General features: G+C 37.0%; 1 protein-coding gene across 2 annotated transcripts; it reads right to left on the reverse strand.

Moving 5' to 3' along the window:
• Positions 1-2,949: 2,949 nt before the first annotated feature.
• Positions 2,950-24,881, reverse strand: LOC127434069 (hyaluronan and proteoglycan link protein 1-like). Of its 2 annotated transcripts, none has more exons than XM_051686530.1 (5): positions 24,731-24,881; positions 9,327-9,483; positions 6,520-6,918; positions 5,156-5,458; positions 2,950-4,205 (listed from the first exon to the last, which is right to left on the reverse strand). In XM_051686530.1, the coding sequence occupies exons 2-5, from the start codon at positions 9,442-9,444 to the stop codon at positions 3,916-3,918; spliced, it is 1,110 nt and encodes a 369-aa protein (XP_051542490.1). In that variant the 5' UTR covers positions 9,445-9,483; positions 24,731-24,881; the 3' UTR covers positions 2,950-3,915. The 2 variants fall into 2 exon arrangements, with proteins under 2 accessions (XP_051542490.1, XP_051542489.1); XM_051686529.1 differs by lacking the exon at positions 24,731-24,881 and adding an exon at positions 10,065-10,284.
• Positions 24,882-24,915: the final 34 nt, after the last annotated feature.

The raw sequence follows: 24,915 nt of genomic DNA on the forward strand, positions 1-24,915 counted from the left end.
AATGACTCGCTCAGCACACGGAACCGAATGGAGCACATCTGTTACTCTGAGCACGAGTTGTGGAGCACAGAACCGCTCTGAATACACTGTAATATTGCTTATACACAATATAGACAGGACAGAGCAGTGTGCATAGACTTTGAAGCACTTGATTTATCTATTAATTTTATTTAATCAAATCGTTGTAGCCCTTTGCAGTTACATCATCGCACAATGTCATACCGCAATTTTATTTTAATTAATTGTGCAGCCCTAATATATACATTTGTGTGTGTGTGTGTGTGTGTGTGTGTTATATGAATATATACTGTATTAATGACAGTTAAGTATGGCACAGTAATAAAACAAAACATTAAAATGTGAATACGCATGCGCATTAAAACATCCAGTACGTCACTAAAATCCAGAACGCATGGGATTAGATCCACTACGTCATCGCGGTACAGTCTGCAGCGAGGAGTACTTGTCCAAATTTGACTTTCGCGGATATTTAAATTTATTTTATCCACGATTAACCTCCGTACCCCGGCGAGTCTGTGTGACTGGGGAGTACACACGCCTACCGGTATATCACTGTAAACAAAGGCAGCCAATGTTCACTGTTCATTTCAGTGTTAACTCCTTATGAAGCTGTCGAACCTACTGTGAGACTTTTGTCTATGTTATCTGTCTAGCGACCAAGTCGGTTTTAGTAATCACTGAAAAATAGCAGCTGAGGTGAAAATACACGAGGTAAGGAAATGGGAGAATTATTATATTACCAAACCAATATTTAGTTAAAGGCCTCAGCAAATATGTATTTTTGTTTATTTAAATCCTAAATTTCGACTTTGAGGCCATCTACAGGCAGGGTTGGGAGGGTTACTTTTGAAATGTACTCCACTACAGATTACAGAATACATGCTGTAAAATGTAATTTGTAATGTATTCCGTTAGATTACTCCGGGTCAGTAACGTATTCGAAATACTTTGGATTACTTCTTCAACACTGGTAGATTTTTTCACTTGTTTTGACTATAAAAACTCTGCCAGTACAGTAAGACAAAATACACATGTTAAAAATACATTCTCTGAAAAACCTAAATATCTTATGCAGTGTTGTTTCTAAAACAAGATCAATCAAACTGATCTCGTTTTAAGGATTTTTAGATATTTTTACAGGAAAACAATAAAAAAAATTATTATCAAGAATATGATTTTTGCCCCAATATCAAAGGTCTTACTAGAAAAAAAGAAATTATGATCCAACATGAAGTTTCTTGATAAAAAATATGATCGTGTCTGGTAACGTGCATGTAAAATGGCTAGAAATAGCATTTTATTTTAGCGTAAAGCTGACAATTTACACAAGGTTTATTTCTGTTTCTTGTGCTTCAAACTTACTTCTCTGTCTGCTCGTATGAATGTAACACATCATAAGAAAGTGTTTCACCGCTGTTCAAATGCACTTTGGATTGCATCATTTATATGTATAAATGTTTTCCATCTGAAAGAACTAAATATTAAATGAAACAAATGACAAATAAATGCAAAGTAATCTCTTCAGTAATCAAAATACTTTTTGAATGTAACTGTATTCTAATTACAATGATTTAAACTGTAACTGTAGTGGAATACAGTTACTTATATTTTGTATTTTAAATATGTAATACCGTTACATGTATTCCATTACATGTATTCCGTTACTCCCCAACACTGTCTACATGTGCTAGTATACTCAGCTGAATTTGACCAAAGTGACTTTTAGAAGCTAAAGGTTTTATAGTATGGAAACCTGAGATACAAAGTTGTTCCTCTTATTCTACATAATCCAAGCTCTCTTATAAAGACTTTTTACTGGGTCAAAGAAGAGTTTACAGATGATATTTGAGTAAAAACCTTGATTTTTCGTACTTCACATCTAGGGAAAAGTAATTGGCTAAATTCGGAATTGGCACGCTACCATACAACTTCCATTCTTGTCTTTTAAATATTACGGCAGAAATACCGCATTAAGAGTAGTATGGTAGTATGCAATTCCAAATTAAGCAAGTTTTATTGTAGGCTGCAAAAAAAAAAAAAAAAAAATTATCTCATTGCGCTTTTTTTCAAAACAAAGCACACAACATACATTTGAGTTAAAGTTTATTTAACTTTTTTGGTTCAAATAATTTTCCACATTGATGAGGTCAAATCATCCCTTTAACTGTATATGTACAAAAAAACAAGGGTGGAAAATGTTAAAGTTGCCTATAAAGGCATGACAGGACTAAGCATCCAGTTCTAAAACTGATTCCGAGATCTTGTTTACAAGGCACATGAAGAGTTAAAGCAAAATGAATAATGAAATGAGTGTGAATAAATGCAAGTATTTCAAAACACCTCCAGTATTTAGAATAGACTTTTTTTTCTTTTTTTTTTTTTTAAAGTTGAAAAAAAAAATCGCTAACTTGTTTTTTTTCTTCTTAGTTTGGCAGTCTGGCTTTAATTTGTTTGTTTCCAAATGCCATGAATTATCATGTTTTTTTTTGTTTTTTTTTTAGGTTTACTGCTTCATAGACAAGTTAAATCTGAATGCAGCATGCAACTACGCACTTTGTTGTGCAATTTTGGCTGTTTTTCGAGTAAACCTTTACCTGCAAGGTCTATTTTTCCTACAGTATAATAAAATAAATCACATTGGGCTGTTTTTCATTAACTACGTAACACAATATGATTAGCACTGCTGTCTTATAGACCACTTCAGTCTTGACATCTGTAAACATGAACATGCATAGACTAAAACTACTCTTGTGACCTAGAAACTGGGCCATGTGCTTTCTTTTCATTTGAATTCCACTAGCAAACTAATTTGTATTAACATTTGGCACCTCTTCTATAGAATAGGACTTTTTTTTTTTAAGGTTTCATGAACTGATCACATCAGGTCTACAATATAATTGAACACAAATATATAAGAAAAACAAGCACTAGAACAAAAATAAGATTTACTTTTAAAATTGACAAACTGTTATTATGTCAGTGGTATGAACCACACATTTCTTCCATCTCTCTGGCAACGAAGATCATTTGACAGTGATGAGGTCAATACAGTACAGCTCTTCACATGTATGCAGATAGAGTGCACTGTTCTTACATTGAGTCATAGGGGAGACATTTTATAAACACATATTTTCAAGAAAAGATAATTAACAGATACATTTACAAACACTCTACTTTTATATTTCAAAAGTTTAAAAAGAACATAAAACAATGTTGTTGTCTCTTAACAATGTGACTTATGTAAGACTCAACATGGTTTGGTCCACACATAAAATGTTTTCAAACTAAATTAAAAAAGGTATGTTTTTAGAAAATAATCTATTTATAGCACCCCTGTAAGGATGGCAAAAGGGGAAATTGTGTTCATTGTGCCATGACTGTGTGGTGTTTAGCACTTCCATTGAATTTATATTCCAACAGAAAATGTATTTTCCACCATGCTTTTATATGGGATATGATGTTCTTGAATGATAAACTAAGTGCCCAGAAGTATCATTTCAATGTGTTTAAGCTTTACTGTCATTCAGTTCTAGCACATCCCTCAAGCTACTGCATGCTTAATGGAAAAGCACAGTGTGAATCTCTACTGCAATATCTCGCCAAATATCTCTTCCTACAGCACTGCTGGAACACATTTATTTTCTGTGGCATCCTATGAATACTATTCTTGTCCTGTTGGCGTCTTGTGGTGAAGTCTTGATTTTGAGGGAAGAGGGCAACTGAGGTCCCTAATCCTACAAAACCTTTGCTTCAAACAAACACGAATCACATACTGTATCATCAAATCATTCTATATTACAGTATCTAGAGACTTTGTCACAGTTTTAATGCACTTGAACTAACTCCTTTCATTATTATGCTTCAGTTCATGAGTTATATGGTTGGTACACCATCTCAGTTTTCGCTCTTGTAGCAGTAGACTCCGTAGAGTTTGTGCTTCTTGTCGGGAAATCCGGAGAAGCGTACCGCAGCCTCCGTGGGACTGCAGCGTCGGCGTGGCCGTGAGATCGGATAGCGCACGCTGCCATCTGCCAGCCAACCCGCATCGCAGCGGTCGTAGCCTAGCAGCTTCCACGCGGCATAAATCTGGCCGACTTTAGCAATCTGAGCACCGTCCTTCTGACATGCTCGTACTGCCTCATCATACGTGAGCTTGGAAGGGTGTATCAAGTAGTAGAAACGTCCTGAAGAAACAGCGTTTAAGAGAAATGTTTATTATCAAAGTTGGTTAGGGTCAAATAAAACATATAAAAAATGGAGGAAGAGAATTTGCAAGATTCTTAATAAGGCTGAGCATGCATGTTACGCCATGATGTCAGTTTGTCAGCCAACACCAATGGCTAATTCACAATGGGTTCCTTCAGGTATTTCCTATGGGTTTTAATTTGGCAGTTTTGGATTTCAGAGGGAAATAAGATCTGTGGTTAAAATTAATTGGTGTGACTTTACCGTTTTGCTGTAAAACATAAATTAGAGTCATACCTTAAACGTGAGTTTTAAAGCTGCTGTATTTAAAAAAGTTTTTTGCTAAATAAGGATTAAAGTGATTGTCCGTTTTGTCATGTACACTCGATGTTTGACTGAGTGTACTTAGAAATGTAGAAAAAAACATGTAAGTCTTGTCCATTAATTTTTAAACACAGACCCTATTTTACTCATAAATCCAAAACTGCAATCATAAAAACCCAGGGAACCAATGGCTCAAAAATGTTAATTGTACTCTGGGTTTTAGGACTAAAGCTCTGTCTACCTGAGCAGCTCTATTACTTTTTAAATGACATTAATTTATCACCAAGGTTGTATTTTTGAAGTAGCTAGCTTATGTCAAATGTCTTTCATCAAAGGTGAAGTGTGTAATCTTTTGAATATTAAAATACTTTATCATATCCCAACTGGATATGTAGAGACAACTAGTAGTCAGCCATCCATAGGTTGATTTCCCCCAAAAATGTGGTTCTGTGGTGCTGACACTGTTCAACCATGGGCATAAGTTTGGGGCAGGACTATTGGTTTGTTTGACATATGGAAGACACTAGGAGTTTAAAAAACATTTATTATGTTTGCAGTTCCATTTGGTGGCGCTAGTGCTGCAGAAATTACACACTTAAACTTTCAAGTAGTGGGGAGGGCAAACCTTTGTAGTTAGAGGTGAAACAGAAGACATCATATCTTTCTTTTTGCTTGTCACGCATTCCATAATTCCTCACACCAGGGATGGTGTTTTTGCCTCCACATGGCTCTCTGGGTTTGGTGATTGGGTACTGCACTGATCCGTCACTGAGCCACCCTGCATTGCACCAGTCCAGCCCATTTCTCCAGGCATCGAAGAGCTGCTCAAAAGATGCCACAATGGCATCCTGGTCTCGACAAGCTTTCTCAGCATCATGGAAGTTCAGGTTGTAGCGGCCCATTCGAGGGAAATATGGAAAGACAATGCCTGTGGAACGTCAAAGATCAGGTAAAGCATTAGTTATGGACTGTGTGCCAAGCTGGTTGTTGTAGACCTTACCCCGAGTAGCACAATATTTAACAGTAACAGTACAACCCATTGAAGAGGATTTGCTTCTATCCCTCACAGCATTGTTTTCATTCCTGTCAAAAATGTAATATGGCACTACTCTCAGTAAGGTCCATAGTACTAATTATTAAGATATTACTTATAAATTGTTAATATTATTTATAGATAGATTTGGGCCCATTTTCTGGGCAAATTTATTTTCAGAGAAACTGGCAATCAAATGCTGCCTGATTCGAGAATAATGTTTGTAATCTGGCAATAATAAAATTCACGATTGCTAAATCAATGTTTTCTGCAATGCTCCATCTAAAGTTAATTAAAATGTTCTTGCATTTTGATTTATTGCATGCAACTAAAAGATGCCAAGATTGTCTCGTCATTTGGCCCTGATAGCTCTTGCGTCAGGATCTTACTGATGGTCCAAATTAGAAGTCATTCTACTCTGCATTATAAGACTATTGAATAGTGTTTACATTGCACACTGTTTGAATAGTCAGCACACTGCTCTCTCATAGCTAACTGGCTTCATGGATGCTATAACAGGAAATAAACATGATCCAGTGTTTATTTGCCTCTATAATTTACTAAGAAATATGCAGTTCATTAAATGTTTTTCACATCATCTGAACTGCTTGTGTTGTGGCATAAACTGCTTAGAGTGATAGCTGAAAAACCAGCCCAGATTCACAATAGAAATGCCGCTCTACAAAAGTTTTTTTTTTTTGTGCCCCACCAAAACATAATTCTTAACCTCATTTCCCTCAGACGACAGCCCCACACCAGCACCCCATACTGGGGACCAGCATCTAGAACACAGCGGTGACCTTTTCATCTTTTCAGAATCCTCAGAAACTAGGTTAAAAGTCCACGGAGAGACGTTTTGGTCGTGCACAGGTAAGTGTCACTAGATTTATTTTTCATTGTAAAACTGTATAAGAAAAGCAAGCAAGATATATTAGAGACTTGAAGCTATGCTTTACCTTGCAGGTCAAGGGACACAACTGCTGTGTCATCCTCCAAGCCATCAATGACCTCACACTTGTATTTCCCATAATCCTCCAGTGTGATCTCAGTGATGACCAGCGAGGCATCGTTCTCGCTGGCAGCCTGCAAGTACACGCGGCCGTGGAAGCGACCATAGCTCTTTTTGTGGAAGCCCATTGCTACGAACACATCAATTTCCTTAAGATAGTCTGAAGTCAGTTTAGTCCATTTAATCCTCAATTTGGGATTTTGGACAGATGAGGAATCCCGGTTGAATTTGGGATTTTGGACAGATGAGGAATCCCGGTTGAACTTGCATGGCAGTGTGGCATTGCCTCCACGTTGAGAGACCACTTTTGGTTGTGCTGCATCAACGGATAGTTGAGGTCCATTCTCTGAAAAATCAAAGACAGAGATTCAGAAAATATTTTGCGTAAAGCAAATAAGGATCAAATAAACAATGTACACAATAATTTGATGCAGAGTGTGACATGGTTAATAGCCATGACTTAGATACAAATGAGATATAACACCAAAACAATGGAGGAACTTCATCCCAAATATGCACCCATTCCATTTTCCCAAGCATTGGTTAGTGTCCAATAAATAAGGCGTTTCTTAAATAAGACAGCATGAATCCATCCTTGCCTGTTGTTACAGGCTGTTGTGGTTTTGTAAGTACATTTATCATTGAGTTTTTTGAGAGATGGAATCTCCCTTACTCAGAGGGACTATTAATATTGACAAAATATTCCTCCAGTGAAGACACTCCAATAGGTGTTCCTTCTCCTGCAACCATTTTAAAGAGCACATAAAACTAGAGAAATGTGTGTCTGCATTTTCTACCCATAATACTGCTTGGGATACTGAGACAAGAGGGTCTACTGAGAGATTTCTCAGATTTGTTATGATACCAGACGTCAAAGAATATACCATTTACCTAGAAAACGAGGTGAAGAGGGCTTGGTTTCCCACCACAACTATATTGTTCCAGTGACCTTTTTGCCAGACTCTGTCCAATGTCTGGTTGCCATTTTAATATGCTCTTTTGCAAGCTTTGTTGTTGACTCATGCCATTTAATAGATATGCATGATTAAACAATTTAATCATGACATTTACAACTGTTTAGAGCCATGGAGGTAAATAGTAAATGATAAATTAAACATCATGGAAGAAAACAATAATTTAAAAAACATTTTTGTTATTTCGACTACAGTTCTGTGCTAGCAAATGTCATCTGGTTCTCATAATGGTTCTAAAGTGGTGAGAGACATATTCAGGACTCATTTGAGATGTGACTGGAGTGTGATGCCAAGGTAAAACAAACCAAATGTTTACTCTTTGTGCAAGAGATTTGTGTATATCAACAAAACTCCCCCATACTCTTCCCACACTAACAGGAAGAAGATATCTCAAAGTCAAATAAGGATCTGAGTAGGACTATCACAGTCAAGTTGTCCTTAACAGCATCCTGTTGGATCTGCTGATAAATCTGCGAGTTGCTTACTGTCAGCCAGGACACACTGCAGCTAAACTGCAGATTAATTCAGCTTCTGCTATGTGAATGTTCCCTTATCAAACTATCAAATTTCAATTAAAAAACAAACAACTGAAGGCTTACATTAACACTATGTCCTTGGTGCGATGCGACAGGTTTCCAGCATCAAGTCATTTTTTTAATCCTCAGTGTAAGCAAAATGCAGCACAAACATTTCAGCCAGTCAGAACATTTCAGCTATGTGAAATATAATTTTTGGACCAGTGAGATATACATTTACAATGATGGATTTGGCAAATGGATTTATCAAAAGAGAATATTTTATTAGTACATGTGTGTGATGAGGAGGAGGGCGGGGCTGGGCCGTGAGGACACATGGCCGGCCCTGGATCGGCTAATCAGCTAGAAGGGGGATAAAGACGAGCCACGCACGCGGCCGCGTTGCATGTGTGTTTGTGTTTGTTTATGTTTGTTTTCTGTTGAGTTTTATCATTAAACTTTACATTGACTGTTTAGCCGGTTCCCGCCTCCTCCTTGCCCATCCTTTACCCCGTAACAATGTGTTAGCTAGGAATGGAACCAGTGACCTTGCCAATGCATGCGCCATGTTCTACCATTTGAGCAACATAAATAACCAGCATGATGCAATATAAATGGACACCAAGAAAACGATAAAAGGTATTTTTGCATGTTGTTATTGGGGCTGTAGGCTGGGGCGCATCTACACATTTACAGGGGTGTATGCAATACAACAATGATGACCCTGTGAAATTGCCGCCTGACCGGGTAAACATTATGCTATCTGAGTGCCTCCCTTTGGGGTTGCTTTGCATATGCTGCATATTCTTTTTTTGCGAGACTGCTGGTAGGTCAAAAACTCAGATTCATTCAGTTGTTATTGCTTGTTTTCACTTTATGTTGTCTAACCTGGTTAGGACAGTGGTTTATACTTAATAATACATACTATATTGTTATTCAAAACTGATCATGGTTGTTTCGCAGATTTGGTTGGAGAGTCTTTGATACTACTGATACTGATATCAGCATGAGTAAATATGGAAACCCAGTGGCTTATCAATTATTTCACACTTCTAGTAAGTAAATCCAGGCACTACAATGCGTCTTGTGATGGAAGCCAGAGGGGAATCACCTTAACCGACACCCAGTGAGATAATTACGGTAAGTGTCTCTGTCTAGCAGAAATACTAAAGGGTGAAACACCATTTAGGGGGTGGGCAGTAGAGCTGCCTCTCTCTCTTTCACACACAATCACAAACACATACACACCTTTTCAAACCCCTTACCTGAGATGTATATGGTCCTATAGTGTTCCAGGTCGCTGTACGCCTCCTCAAAGTTGTCTGCTTGGCTCACAGAAAAGAAGACCAAAATGCAAACGGGAAGCAGACAGATCACCTTCATCTTGATTTATAGCACCAGGGGGGTTGGGGGGTCACTTCACTACACAGAAAAAAGGATGGGGGGCAGTCAGTATGCATTTGATGAAACCATTTTCTACTGTATAGCCAATCCAAGATGAGTTTTCTATGATAAAAAAACATTCTTAGGAGTCGTATTATTGAGCATCACTTATACAATGTCACTTATACAATGTCTCAGCAAAGTCATTCTCCATGCAGTTTTTAACCAAGTTTTGTTTTCGTGTGACTTGCAGCAGATCCCTTGCACATTCCCATCAGCACTAAAACTCCCCTGTGCAGAGCTGTCACACAGAGACTAGCACACATCGTGTCCTCCAAAGAGCCAACCGAATATAGAGGGCCGTTACAGAAATAACAGTCCAGGAACCTAAAGTTTTGTATCCATGCATTAATCTCAATCAACACCACTGCAATCCAAACACCATTACTGCAGAACTGCTTCCTGCACCTTTAACCTTAAGAGGCAATGAAGTGTGCAAAAAGTGCAGTCAAGATGCTCGTTACAGCAAACTAACATAAAACTTTGCCAGGCACACTTCTAAGCACAGCTCATCCCCCTACAGCACAACTTTGCAGACATAGAGCTCAGAAAGGACTTACCATCTTACGGAGCGTGTGCTCCCGGCTACTAACGCATGTGACGATGGCTTTGCAAAAGATCAGGGTTAGAAAGTGAGAAGACTTCTCTCTCTCTCTCTCTCTGCAGTCACACTGATTGATCCGTTTTTTCTTCATTCATTTCAAAGTGCTGACGCACTGAGGTAGGTCCTCTCTACTGCAGTCAGCAGAACTGCTCTGCAGAGTAGACAACCCCCCCAAACCCAGCCTGCAAAGAGTCATTATGCATACCAGGAAGGGGTGGCCCCTGATAACAGTAAAGACTCGCAGATGCAGTGTTCTGCTGTGACAGATAAGTTACCACGGTGTGGTAAAAAACAAACAAAGTACATCTAACACTATAGGAGTTCTAGGGACAAGAAATGGGTCATGATTGTTGAATAGTTGTCCAAAATACGATTATTGATTAGCAAGGTAGACTAGTTTCAGATGTTTTCTTTTATATATATATATATATATATATATATATATATATATATATATATATATATATATATATATATATATTTTTTTTTTTTTTTTTTTAATGGCGGTGTGCACTGTGCTTGTGCTGTTAGACAGTTTACATAGTAAAACCCTCACAAAGAAGTTTTTAGATTCATCTTAAAATTCATACCCTTTAAAACACCACCACTACAGCCATACACATAAAAATAGACGCCGTTAACATCGAACACATTTTTGTGTCAGTGCTCTTTTTCTAGTTTTTTATTATGTAAACATGCACTAGTTGGATGACTTTGACTGTTGCACCGCGTCCAACTGTTTTTTCAGCAGGAGCTTTGCATTTTTTGAAGCCATGTTAGGCAACAAAGAGTGCCAACTTTTTAAAGCATATATCAATACCTGAGTTCTGTTATATGCGTTGCACTGCATCTAGTTTTTTTTTTTTTTCGCAAGAACATGTTTGGTTTGAATGGCCCCCTAGACTGATGTGTCATGAGTCACACTGTTTTTGAGCATCTCACACCATGAATGCCATCTCAAGTTGAATGCTATCACAATAGTTCAACAACAACAAAATATGGGTCTCAAGACCCATACGTTCTGTTTCATTCAACTGCGCTCAGTCTAGCTGTTTTTGAATGCATCTTAATAACCAGCCTAATTACACAACTTCCTTAAGACCAATTAGTCGACTACTGGTTCAGTCAACCCACCAACTAGTCAATTATCTGTTTTCCAGATCATTTTCCATGTTTCAAAAAAGAAACAGAACAAATTAGGCAGGGGTTAAAGGACGCCTCATGGGTTTGCTCCGCTAAGTTGCCCAACAAGGCCACTTTATGACACAATTGTTACACAGGGAAGAGTTGTTCCCGCCCAAATTACCCTAAGGCCTTTTTAGACAAACAACTGTCAAACATGCACTGTTTTGAGGGGTGACGGTAAAGCAAACACAGACTGTTAACTCTTATCCACACCAACTCTTCTGTTGACAAAGAACACTGTTACCAACCACATTCCTATGTGACATTCCATTTTGTACAGTAAGGTCAAGCACAGGGAAAACAAGCCATGCCTTTAATTTTTTTAATATGGGTAAATGTCCTACAGTAAACACATGACTGTAATTGATCAGTATGCAGGAATGGTTTTGAAACAGTTCCAGACCACCAGTTAATTCACATAAGCATCACAAGAATCTTAGTCTTGCACAAATTGAGGGGGGGGGGGGTTGTTGTTGTAAGTCACTAGCTGCCAGGAAACAGTTCCATGTTAGATTGACTTTGCTTTGAGACAGTCCAGTGCAAACACACTGACTCAATACTCTGAAATCGTTTCTCTCTCTCTCTCTCTCTCTTCTTGTCAAGTTGTAGACCAGGTTGCTGTTACCACCTTGACATTAATTCTTGTTTTTTGCAATCAAAAACAAATATTTTTGCTGCCAATTGTTGAAAACAATGGCAATTTTTGACTCAGGGTCTTAAACAGTAATGCAAACTCTTGGTGCTGTAGACTATGAGCATGGTATCATCTGTAAAGAAAATAATGGAGTTATATAAACTCTGAAGTCTGGGACAGGTCCCATTTAAACATACTTGTTTAACTCAAGCACGGATTATTCCAGCAATTCTACTTTCCGATCCTCATTTGGAAATCACTTCTGCAAACTTGAAAGTTTCTCTTGTTAGAAGTTTTTTTTTTTTTTTACCGAACTGATGTAAAATGTTTAATTAACTGGGCTTTTTAGCAAGTGTCCATTAACGTTTTTTTAAAGTGATGTTTGAAAACAGTCGTTCTAAATTGTTAATAGTACTGTTTAATAAATAGAGTTTGGCTCATAAAACACCCCATTTAAAAAATGATTAAAAGAAATTAAAAAAAAGTGTTTCTGAATTGAAATATAAAATTAGTCTTTCGTCAGAAAAGTCATTTGTTAGAAGATAAGATCCGATTTGAACTGATCTTCAGAGAACAGCAGTTTTGGAGACTATAAACAACTTTACTTTTATATACAGTTTGAATACACAATGGTGATTGGAAACAGAGTCGGCACAACTTAGGGGGCATTTAATTACATCACTCCCCTACTGATTCCTGAGCAGCTGTGATGCTCAGGGAGATTACGGATCTGTTTTGGCCACAGACTCATTCCCCTTTGACCCCATTGCCTAGCATGCCAAAACATAATCCCTTAAGTGACTGATTTGAGTAGTTGCTTTGCATTGCTATGAGGGCTATTCCTTTCAACGTTTGGGAGTAGATCTTGAGAAGTGATAGTGGTCGTTTCAGCAGTGTTCATTTAATGTTCATGGACCATATACACTAAATATTCAATCTGATCATGCATTATGCTATTTGACCTTTTTGAACTGTCAACAAACATTTTCTTTCAGAAGACATTGCCAAGTCTTCAGTGTCTTTCTTACTGAAGACATTGCAGTCTGTCAGAATACAGAATCACAATACATTTTTAGTAGTCATAAACCAATATACTGTATCAGCCAGGATCGGTCGCTGACATTTGGCCTGCTGCTTGCTTAGCCGATTAAGCCGATTAACAGCTTGGTAGTTTCTAAAGATAGTTTTCTTTTCTTTTTTTTTTTTTTATTCTGAATAAAGGCAAAATGTGTTCATTTTATCTCAGCAACTCTGTGTACATCTTATTTGCCATTGTATTATGTGTATATTGGCCATCCTGCTCTTTAGATATGTGTATCAACAGTTGAAAAACATATTGGTCGACTACTAATTTTATTGTCTCTGAAAGCAATAACCAGTAGCAATTATTCTTTGTTTAAATACAATATCCCTACAGGAAATGACCAAAAACAACCTGATATGCAACCTCATAAGAGTTTCAACAGCACTTAATAAAATTTTTCCTTTTCTGTGTTTCTGTTAACGTAGTAACACAGATTATCAGCAGTGGTTGGTTACCTAAGATGCTACCTAAATTTACAGCACAAAAATGTCTTTCAGCAATCCTGATAGCACACAAATATTATAGAGTGCACACTAATTTCAACCTGAGCTGATATGCATGAGAGATGAGGATTTTTCTGTCTTGTCTATGCTAAGTGGGTCAATTGTGCTGGCCAGGAAAGGCAGCCAAGAATAAAACTGAACCGCCTGAGGTCTACAACAAACCTGTGCATGTGACTGCGAGTGGTGATTTTCAGGTGAGTGCAGAATCAGTTAATGACATAAATAAAACTAAACCTGCGATTTCAATGACTCATGTTTAATGCTTATGTTTGATTCTACAAAGCGCTCAGTAACCCTTAATTTCCATAACATCAGTCACAGACAGGGGATTGTTTCCTCCCTTCAAAAGAGTCGCTGTATTTGAAGAGCACACCATCTCTCTCCACTAGACATTAAACAGATGACAGATGCATGAACAGGATCTTTAAACCTCTCATTTACAGTAAAATCAGGCTCTGTTTTCAAAGTTTTTTAATGTGTTGGCCAGATAGGTCATATTTTAGCTAAAAACAACAACATACATTTAGTCTATGAGGGATTAACAACTTGGAATGCTATACGTCTTAAAGTCAGCAAAGCATAAAGGGATTTTTAATCCTCAAAATGAAAATTCTGTCATCATTTATGTGGTTTGACAGCCTCAGCAACCTTTCACTTTCTTTGTATGAAAAAAAAAAGAAGCTATAAAAGTGAATGGTGACTGAGACTAACATATCTCCTTGTGTGTTCCACAGAAGAAAGAAAGTAATACAGGTTTGGAACAACATGAGGGTGAGTAAATTATTACAATTGTAATTTTTGAACCATCTCTTTTAGCTATAGTAACGTTCATTCTATGACACTACACTCTTAGGAAAAAAAGGTTCTTTGGGGTGCTATTTAGAATCCTAGGGTTCTTTACTCAGCTCCAAAGAACCCTTTATGCCAAAAAGGTTCTATTTACAAAGATTTTGCACAAAAGGGTTTTTGGGTTGACAATTGCTTAATGTAAGTATGTATGTATGCATTTATGTATGTTTATGCATAAATTACATTATTGAAAGTTTTGTTTATAAATAGTTTTGAACACTACACTACATAACTTTTGCATTTGCATTTCACATTGCAGAAAAAAAAAACTTTTACATTGTACTTCTACAGTTTGGGTTTGATTAGAAAAGAATAAATGACAGATGATCAGATTCAATGTCCTTTCTCTTTTAGACGACAGGTTTATCTTAGTATTAATATACAGTCTATGGCAGGGGTCGGCAACCTTTTTGACATGGAGTGCCATTTTTTATTTTCCTGGTCAATGGCTGCACATCACAGCATTGAATTATGCCAACTGCACTGACATAAAGAGATTAATCAAGCTCTATTCAAGAGTGTGAACATGTCAAATGTCCAAAGTCAAAGAGAGGAAGTCATGGAAATGTTTCAGTTTCTCAACTTTTGAGTAATTGGTGTTTTGTAGTTTTATAATTATGTACAAAATTATGATAATTATGTTTTTTTATTATTATTATTTTTGAAGATGCCACATGGGTTTTAGCAAAGGCCTTCACCTAAGTTCTGGCCATCAACATCATCAGAGCCATGACAAGTGGAAGTCAAAGGGGACATCTGACTTCAAAACAATGGCATAAACAATGTCATAAAATGTATACATTTGTCTATTATTTTGCATTGCATTGCATTCTGTTTGCAGTGGCTCTTGCAGCATTACTGGTTTGACCATCTTCATACAGATAAAACACAGCACTCCTATTCATGTAAGTTTTAAGATGTAATTTAAAACTTTGTTTTTTTTTTTTCTCTCCCCAATTTGGTATGCCCAATTCCCAATGCGCTCAGAGTCCTTGTGGTGGTGTAGTGGCTTGCCTCAATCTGGGTGGGGGAGGATGAATCTCAGTTGCCTCTGCATCTGAGACTGTCAATCCACACATCTTATCACGTGGCTTGTTGAGCGAGTTACCATGGAGACCTAGTGCGTGTGGAGGCTTCACGCTATTCTCTGCAGCATCCATGCACACCTCACCACATACCCCACGGAGAGCGAGAACCACATTATAGCGACCATGAGGAGGTTAACCCAACGTGACTCTACCCACCCTAGCAACCAGGCCAATTGGTTGCTTAGGACACCTGACTGGAGTCACTCAGCATGCTCTGGATTCGAACTTGTGACTCCAGGTGTGGTAGTCAGTGTCTTTACTTGCTGAGCTACCCAGGCCCCCATTTCTTTGTTTTTTACTCTGCATCCTGACAACAGGTTTATGGACCCTTTTCACACATCCGCGTTCGTGAAGTGGAAGTCTCGTCATAGTTGGCTAAACTTGAATGGTGGTGAATGAAAGACCACAGCAAATTACATTTTTGCCTACTCGTTTGCTCCAACAGCAAAAGAAAAAATCAACAACTATGCTTTCACATCTTTGTAAAACAAGATAAAAATATAGAGTGCTGTATAACAACATTAAGGAGAGAGAAACAGGCCACATTTTCTGTCACTCCCTCAGCAGCTGTGTTAGAAGCCTCTTCACAGCTATGGTAACTGATTTTTTTCAACGTATTCCAGGGTAATATAATACAAAGTACAATGTTATACATTTACACAAAATATTTTTTTAAATTGGAAATAAAAAAAAGTTTGCTTGTTAAAGAAGAAGAAAACGCGTCATAGCAGGTCTGTGAAAAGGGTCCATTAAATGTTTCACATACTTACAGGGATCAGCGAATCCATCCTCAACCTAATCTTTCATATGGTGTCAAGAAGACCCCTCAGAGAGGGCAAAGAGTTGGCATCAAACTGATGACATGGAGATGGCTGAAGTGAAGTGAAGTAAAAAAAAAAATTGTATTCAAAAGACCTCACTCAGTTTGTCAGTGCAACAAAATGATTCTGTATCTGCCCCAGTGCTAAAATTGCAAAATGCAAAATTATTTAGTGTTTATGATTTTTATATAAATAATATTACTACTAATGAACTTTTAGCTTATTATTACAAACATGTGGATTTATTAAGTCAATTCTCATAACTATTGCATTATGAATTGTGTTTATTATTGCTTGTGTTGTTGTAAATACAAACTATTAAAAATGCTTTACTTAATAATACTTAAATGTGTTTTATATGGTTATTACACTTTCTTAGTGATATAGTATATGAACTATTCAATTTACATATCCATTAAACATTCTTCTGGTAATAAAACAAAAAATACATTTAAAAACTAAGCAAAAACCAAATGTTACGGTTGCATTTTGGAAACCCCTAAAAGGTTCTATATAGAACCTTTCCACTTGGCTCAAAGAACCTTTTAGGGCTCCAAATATGAAGCGAGTGATAGAACCCTTTCTTCTAAGAAATTGGAAAAAATGTATAGATTTGATCTTTGCAGGCATTTTCAAGGCAACGATGATTGAACTTTCAGCCTTTCCCTTAAACACACGTGTGTTTAATTTGCCAAGCAAATCAACTGCATCTCATTCTGGGCAGTGCAGAAAGACCCAATGATATTTCTGTAGTATTTGCACACTAACATTTGTAAAACTGGCCCCATTGGTGGGGTAATTGGATGGGCCAATATGCACTCTTCGGCATTCAACGCACCACTCCCTGTCCCAACAACTTAAAGAGCCATGTCACAACATTTAAAATCTTTCCATGTGTTTTCTCAAGGGGTCAGGCGTGTGTTTGACCTCTACACTCTACAAGCACTGACTAAAGTGAGTTTAATGGTCTCCATTACATTAGTCCAATCCATTTTTTGCAAGAGTCATATACAGTGTGTTATGAAAATGTATTACTACACACTAATGTGGTTTTACCCCATTTGCATCCAGACAATTCATGTTTTGTTTTGTTTTTTGACGTTATTGGAACATTCTAAGTTTCAGCTGTATATACTGTAACTGGTTCAAAATGCAGCAGCCAGAGTGCTGACTAGAACCAAGAAATATGATCATATTAGCCCAATTTTGTTGTCGTTACATTGGCTACCTGTTAAATTTCGTATTAATTTTAAAATTTTGTTAACTACATACAAAGCTTTGAATGGTCTAGCTCCACAGAACTTAAGTGACCTTCTGACATGCTATATTCCATCATGTTCATTACAATCACAAAATTCTGGCTTATTAATTACTAATAATTAATAGTTAATATCAAAATCCACAAAAGTAGGTAGATCATTTTCATACATGGCTCCTAAACTATAGAGTAGTCTCCCTAACACTGTTCGGGACTCAGACACACTCACTCAGTTTAAGTCTAGACTAAAGACTCATCTATTTAGCCAGGCATACACCTAATTTATCCTTCAACTCACAATTAGGCTGCTTTAGTTAGGTCTGCCGGAACCAGAAACATCCATCATGATTCATATCCCGAGGTTACCAGAGCCAGCCATATCCAGATTCTTTTCTGCTTGGTGCCGGACTCTACTGCTATGTGTCACTGACAGATGACGACAAACTACAGCTGGTGCCAGCCAGACATCACTTCAGTTTATTGACTTCAGAGGATGAACTGATGCCAACTAAACTGTAAGACATCAGATACTTCATATACCACTGCCTGAACCTTGGATTTAGGATGGACCCCACTGAACCTCACCGAAATGACCTGCAGGTTGAATGCGATGCTCCTCATTAATCTCTGCCTGCATCAACAAAAGCCTTCATCAGCCAACTAACAAAGGACAATGCATCAATGTGAATTTCTGCAGTTAATCCAGGCAGGACTTCAAAGACATTAGTCATTAATTGTAAAGTTCATAAAAAAATATTTTACTTTTTAAACACTGGAACTTAACGCTTACTTAATTTACAAATTTAAAACCATGACTTGCACTGCACACAAATAACTAATATTGGCATTATATTCATGTTGTTTAGACAGAGGGGAACTGGCCCCCACAGGGAGCCTGATTTCTCTCAAAGTTATTTTTCTCCATTAACCAACATCATATGGAGTTTTGTGTTCCTTGCCACAGTCGCCATTAGCTTGCTCAGAGAAATACAATTATTATTTAATTATTTAATTTCTATACACATTTTACAATCATATTTAATCAAACTACACAATGATCACTGTAAGACATTATAGATATTACAGTTTCATTTTTTGTTTTTGTTAATGCATGATTTCCTGTAAAGCTGCTTTGAAACGATGTGTGTTTTGAAAAATGCTATACAAATAAAAATGACTTGACTTGACTTTTATGTATACTCCAAGTGTCCTGGGCTATAGATCCCCTCTGAGTGTTGCTTTTCTTATAATGAAAATATTCATATTTTAGAATGTGTTTCACATCTGACCCTTTTGAGAAACAATTTGCAAATATTAGAAAACAGTTCAGCTATTCAGAGTGTAAAATAAGGAGACACTGTTCTGAACAATACAAAGACTCTTTCTGAGATCCAGATGTAAAACCACGATTTGTGGCAAACAGCTTACAAAGACTTAAAAAGAGAGAAAAATTAAATGCCGTAACAGTAGTTTTCAAGTACACTATTGGATAAATTTACTTATAACACATTACAATGACATATTTTATGGTGTACTTAGTAATATTTTGTTCATGTTTCGCTGGCCGATATGACAGGGGTCTTGAACTTTATATTGAAACCTATAGCTGTGGATATCACGCAAACGTTTCTGGTAACCGATGCCATTTTAAAAAAATACCATATTTGCAGGCCTAAAACAAAAAATGGCATAAAATAGGAGGTTACTGAGCTAAAGTGAATAATAATTAACTGGTCATGTGATCTCAACATGATATAAAAAGGAAGACCACCCTTATGCGCAAATAAAAAACTTTTTTAGGCCGTTGATACAACTGGAATCTTCATCTCATGTGTTTACTTGACATTGGTTTACCTTTAATGCAAAGTTCCATTAGCTAGTTGTGTTATAGTTATCTTTTCATTCAGCTTTTACCTGTTCTTTACTGTTCTTTAAAAATGTTCCATATGAGTTTAAGACAATATACCTTCTATTCATAGACTCCAGTATGAGGGAGAGCTCTGTGCTCAAGGCATAAAGAACCTTTGACTTGGTGGCACTACCTGGGTGTGTGAACAGCACGGCTCATACTGGCTCTTAAAGTGGAATTATAACGCTTGGACGATGAACATCGGATGGACCTTTTGATCATGCTGTAGATAGCAATCTTGATGTGTCATTTCATCAATGTCAAAATACTTTATCCTATCCCACCTTAATATGCAAAGGCAACTATAAATAAACCATTTTGGAGATTGATTTCCTAAAAAAAAATTTAAACTGTGGCTTGAGCATCCCAGCCATTGCAACACTGGCTCAACCAATGGTGTGTTTGCGGCGGGACAACCTGTTTGTCTGACTATGGCAGATGGAGAAAGTGTTCGAGAAACCTGTCAAAACCATTCAGTGACACAATAGAAGCACAAATATTACAAACTACACTGTTAACAACAGTGTATGTTTATTTGCAAGGCAAAAAAAACCTGTGGAAACAATTTTAAAATGAGCAGAGGCCCCATTACTCTCAGAAAGGCTATTTATTTAAACGCTAAATATTCCGTACCACAAATAAACCGTTCGTTTGAAAAATAATATTTGCCTCTGTAGCGGTACATGGGGTAGGTTCATACAAATCCACCCACCCAGCATCTCATTAATGTTCTGTGGGTTTTGACGTCACCCTCACGCCACCTTAGCACACAAAGAGCCTTCAGTACCAATGCATAAACTGCAACCATTTCTCCACTACCATGTGCGAGAGAGAAACAACATCCTCAACTCATCCAGTCTAAACTACCAGGAAGCTCTCCCCACACCTCCAGTGAGCATTTCCCCATACATTTTTCATTAAAAATAGATCTTCAGTCCTAATCCACAAAATTATACAACAAATGCGTGTTTCTGAAGACAGTTCAAGAAAATGATACGCTTCCTCTAAACAGTGGGCTGTGTTTGTTAGTTTTAAGGGATATGAAGCATATTTAAACATTAAAACTGAAACACACTCTTGTAGGTGTCCTCAAAGAGGGTCAGACTTGCACAAAGCACATAGTTCCTCTACATGCCCTTATTTCTAGTCCAGACGTGATTGTCTCAGTCCAAAGCAAACATTTTTCAGTCTTGGTGTTGTAATACAGTATTTATTGCAGTACAGCCTCAAAAGGCATGTGTTTGGATTGTTATTTCTCAGAGGGCCATCTGACCTTTTTTAAGAATATCAAAAGTATTAAAATATCAAAAAGAACCGACTCATAAGAGACATCTGTTTGGGAATTGGACTACACTGGTTACGCTGTACAGGGGCACAACTACCCATTTAAGGGTCATTCATTTGTGATTTCAACTACACTGGTTGGGCTGTGTGTTTCGGGCTGTTGATTCACAAGAACCGACTCATAAAAATCATTCATTTAAAAATCGGACTACACTGGTTGCCCTGTATAATGTATTTAGTACTGTAAATTCAAAAGAACCGGCTAATAAGAGTCATTCATTTGGAGATCGAACTACTCTGGTTGCGCTGTATGTTGTGTGCTGTTGATTCAAAAGAACTGACTCATAAGAGTCATTCGTCTAGGAATCGGACTACACTGGTTGCGTTGTGTGTTCCGTGCTGTAGATTCAAAAGTACTGATTCATAAGAGTCATTCATTTGGGAATTGGACTACACTGGTTGTGCTGTGTGTTTCGTGCTGTAGATTCAAAAGTAATGATTCATAAGAGTCATTCGTTTGGGAATTGGACTACAATGGTTGCGCTTAATGTTTCGCACTGTAGATTCAAAGAACCGACTCATAAGAGTCATTCATTTAAGAATCGGACTACACTGGTTGTGCTGCATATTGCGTGCTGTTGATTCAAAAGAAACCAACTCATAAGAATCATTCATTTGTCATTTAGACTACACTGGTTGCGTTGTGTTTCGCACTGTAGATTCAAAGAACCGACTCATAAGAGTCATTCATTTAAGAACTGAACTACACTGGTTGCCCTGTATATTTCGTGCTGTAGATTAAAAGGAACCGACTCATAAAAGACATTCATTTGGGAATCAGACTACACTGGTTGCCCTGTATGTTTCACACAGTAGATTCAGGAGTGGTGTTGCGGCCGCTGAATAGCAATGCAGGAAAGAGTAAGTCATGATATATATCTTATAAATTCTAAATTAGGCTCTCTTCATTAATATAACCAACAATTCATAGATCTGAAGTAAAATGGTAAGAATAGAAAATGTTTCCTATTTTGACCTCAACAAACTGGCAGTGTTTTATTCAAAACTAATTAACAGCACTGGTGCATAAGCACGAAATGCTCCATGTATTAATGAGACAGACATAAAACAGGCTCTCTATTTCAGTAAGTGATGCAAGACATTAACCTGGAAGAGATCAGGGGTGAAATGAATTGCATCGCTCGAAGCCGCCCTCTACTACATCACAGCAGTGTGGAGAATAGGGACGAAAGTTCATTTGGAAAATCTGCAGCTTTAATGTGCTCTAACAGCCATGTGAGTACATGTTCAGAGTTCAGTCGTGGTCATCTCAGACCACTTGACCTATCTGGCAATAAGACCTTGAGATCAGCAACCCCAAACAGTTGCCAGACAGATTTGATTAACTACTGCTGAATCCAAAATATGGCAACATGCATTGACTTGACCAGCTTTATTTGCTTTGCACTTTTGCAACTTTGCACTTTCCATGTGTTATACATGACGTAAATATACAGTACAACAATCATGTGCATATTCCAGTGGAAATGCTTTTTTCAATTCAACAGACTCTTGTCTGAAAGTTGGGCAGGTATCGCCCTAGTGGCTGACCATGTAGAAGCTTGAATAGGTTTTAAAGGTATGTGATATTCATGCTGCTCCAACCCAATATATGGCATCTTAGCTCACCAAGCAATACAAAATGCTTCATTCATATGTCAAATAAAGCAATTCATTATAAATTTATACCTTTACACACTCTACCCTCAATATTTGTTTAACCAGCTATTTCCTTCAGGGCACTTTTGCCTGTATTGAAGTGAACCCTGTGTATGCGCCCATTGCGGCCCATAAGAACATACTGTCATTGCATGGACTCAACAAGCAGGCTTTCACTTGGTAAAATGTGGGCTACACATGCTGGTTTCTTTGGAGCCAGAGTGTCTCATAATTCACTGAGAAATAACAAGGGAAAGTTGTTTGTGTTCATGTGAGTATTCATATGAATTAAATTTTTGAATATGATTTGAGCTTTAGGAAGCCATAGAGATAAAATTAATTGATTTGAGAGATAGACTGAAAGCAAAATGACTTATGTAACCACCATAATGGCTATTACAGTTCTAATTAAACCTTGAAATATCTACTTTGAATTCTTACATTATTTTAGTTTTTTTCATTTAAATAAAAATTGAGTTCACAATTAAATACTGAACTGGATTATGAATCATTATGACAATGGTGCAAATGGGCAGTTGACATGTCAAGCAGTTACAGTACAGCTGTGTACTGCAGTGTGACATGTTATACTACATCTAAAACTGTTTTAAACAAAATGTTTCTTATTCTTGTATAATTCTCATACATGGTTTTTATAGCCGTATATTAAGAGAATATTTATAATATTTAATACTTTTATACATAACAGGACTATTAAACTGAACTGAATGAAAATTCTCTCATCATTTACTCACTGTATGAATTTCTTCTGCTGAACACAAGCGAAGATTTTTAGAAGAATATCTCAGCTCTGTAGCTCCATTCAATGCAAGTGAATGGTGACCAGAACTTTGACTGTCCAAAAAGCATATAAACGCAGCATAAAAGTAAACCATAAGACTCCAGTGGTCCAATCCATGTCTTTTGAAGTGATATGATAGGTGTGGGTGAGAAACAGACCAATATTTGTCCTTTTTTTTTTTTTTTTTACTCTAAATCTCAACTTTAACTTTCACTTCCACATTCTTTTTTCCTTTTTTTTTGCGATTCGCATTCTTAGTGCATATCGCCATCTACTGGGCATGGAGGGAAATTTATATTAAAAAAGAACATAAATATTGATCTGTTTCTCATCTGTCGACCTATCATATCAGAGTACATGGATTAAACAACTAGAGTCTTATAGATTACTTTTATGCTGCCTTTTATGTGCTTTTTCGAACTTCAAAGTTCTGGTCACCATTCACTTGCATTGTATGGACCTACAGAGCGGAGATATTCTTCTAAAAATCTTTATTTGTGTTCAGCAGAAGAAAGAAAGTCATACACATCTGGGATGGCATGCGGGTGAGAAAATTTTCATTTTGGGGTGAACTATCCCTTTTAAGTAATTCAAAATGGCTAAAAATTTAAAAGGACTAGCCACCACTTACATCACCTAAAATATAGGCTTCAATTCCCCTATGCATTCACATTTTAATATGTAAATTATTTAACAATTATTATGTTGTAATAAATGTTATTTAATTAATATTATAGTACATATAGTGCATGCCCATGATATTTGTCAACTACCAGATATGAATGTAAAAAACTAGGAATTTGCCAGAAGTCCCAAGATGTTTCAATCAAAACAAATTAGCTATTTAAATTAAAACGACTTTTTCATAATAAACATGAACTTGAACAAGAAAATGTAAGCATATGCAGACGTTTTATCACTATTGCCAAAATGAATTGTGTAATCTTTCATAAAATAAAATAAAAGAGCTAAATATTTAAAATTGTATTCATTTAATTTCGTTAATGATTACGCAATTCAATTTGATGGAATTGAATTGTTATGTAACTGAAATGTATAAATCTTACATTTATTTTTATACGTGTAAGCCAAAAGCCATGCACAGACTTTTACGTAAATAAGCTGTAAACAACTCATAGTGGCAATAGTGATAAAACGCCTATGGTTACATTTTCTTAAGTTTTTAAAAATAGGCAAACATATTTTTTGAGTATACTTCCTATTTCAAATATATTTTTAAAGCCATGTAACCAATTAAAAAGTGTATAAATGTAAAGATCGTGCAGAAGACCGCTAATAATAAACATCTGTTTGCTTATTCCACAGGTAAGTTATCTGAATCGACAGCACTGATGTAATTTGAGCGTTTTACTGTATACAAATGGCCTAAAATTGTATTTTGATCAAAAGTAAACTCGGTGCTGCCCGTAAAGTGACTGAACTGATGAAGGATGGAAAGAAGGAATGTGTAATAATAGGTTCTTACCTTGTGAAGCAGAGCTCTGCGTCCCGCTGAATGATCTCTGATGAGCTCGTGCATCTGAACTGCTCGCTGGTCTTCACACACGTCACAGATGAGAAAGAACCCTCGGGGGAAAATAACACAAACCGCGCGCTGAGGGATACAGTGGAAGAAGAGCTGGGAAAGACGCCGTGTGCGTCATCAAGAAC

This window comes from Myxocyprinus asiaticus, chromosome 43 (assembly GCF_019703515.2).
Source record: "Myxocyprinus asiaticus isolate MX2 ecotype Aquarium Trade chromosome 43, UBuf_Myxa_2, whole genome shotgun sequence".
Classification (NCBI taxonomy): domain Eukaryota; kingdom Metazoa; phylum Chordata; class Actinopteri; order Cypriniformes; family Catostomidae; genus Myxocyprinus; species Myxocyprinus asiaticus.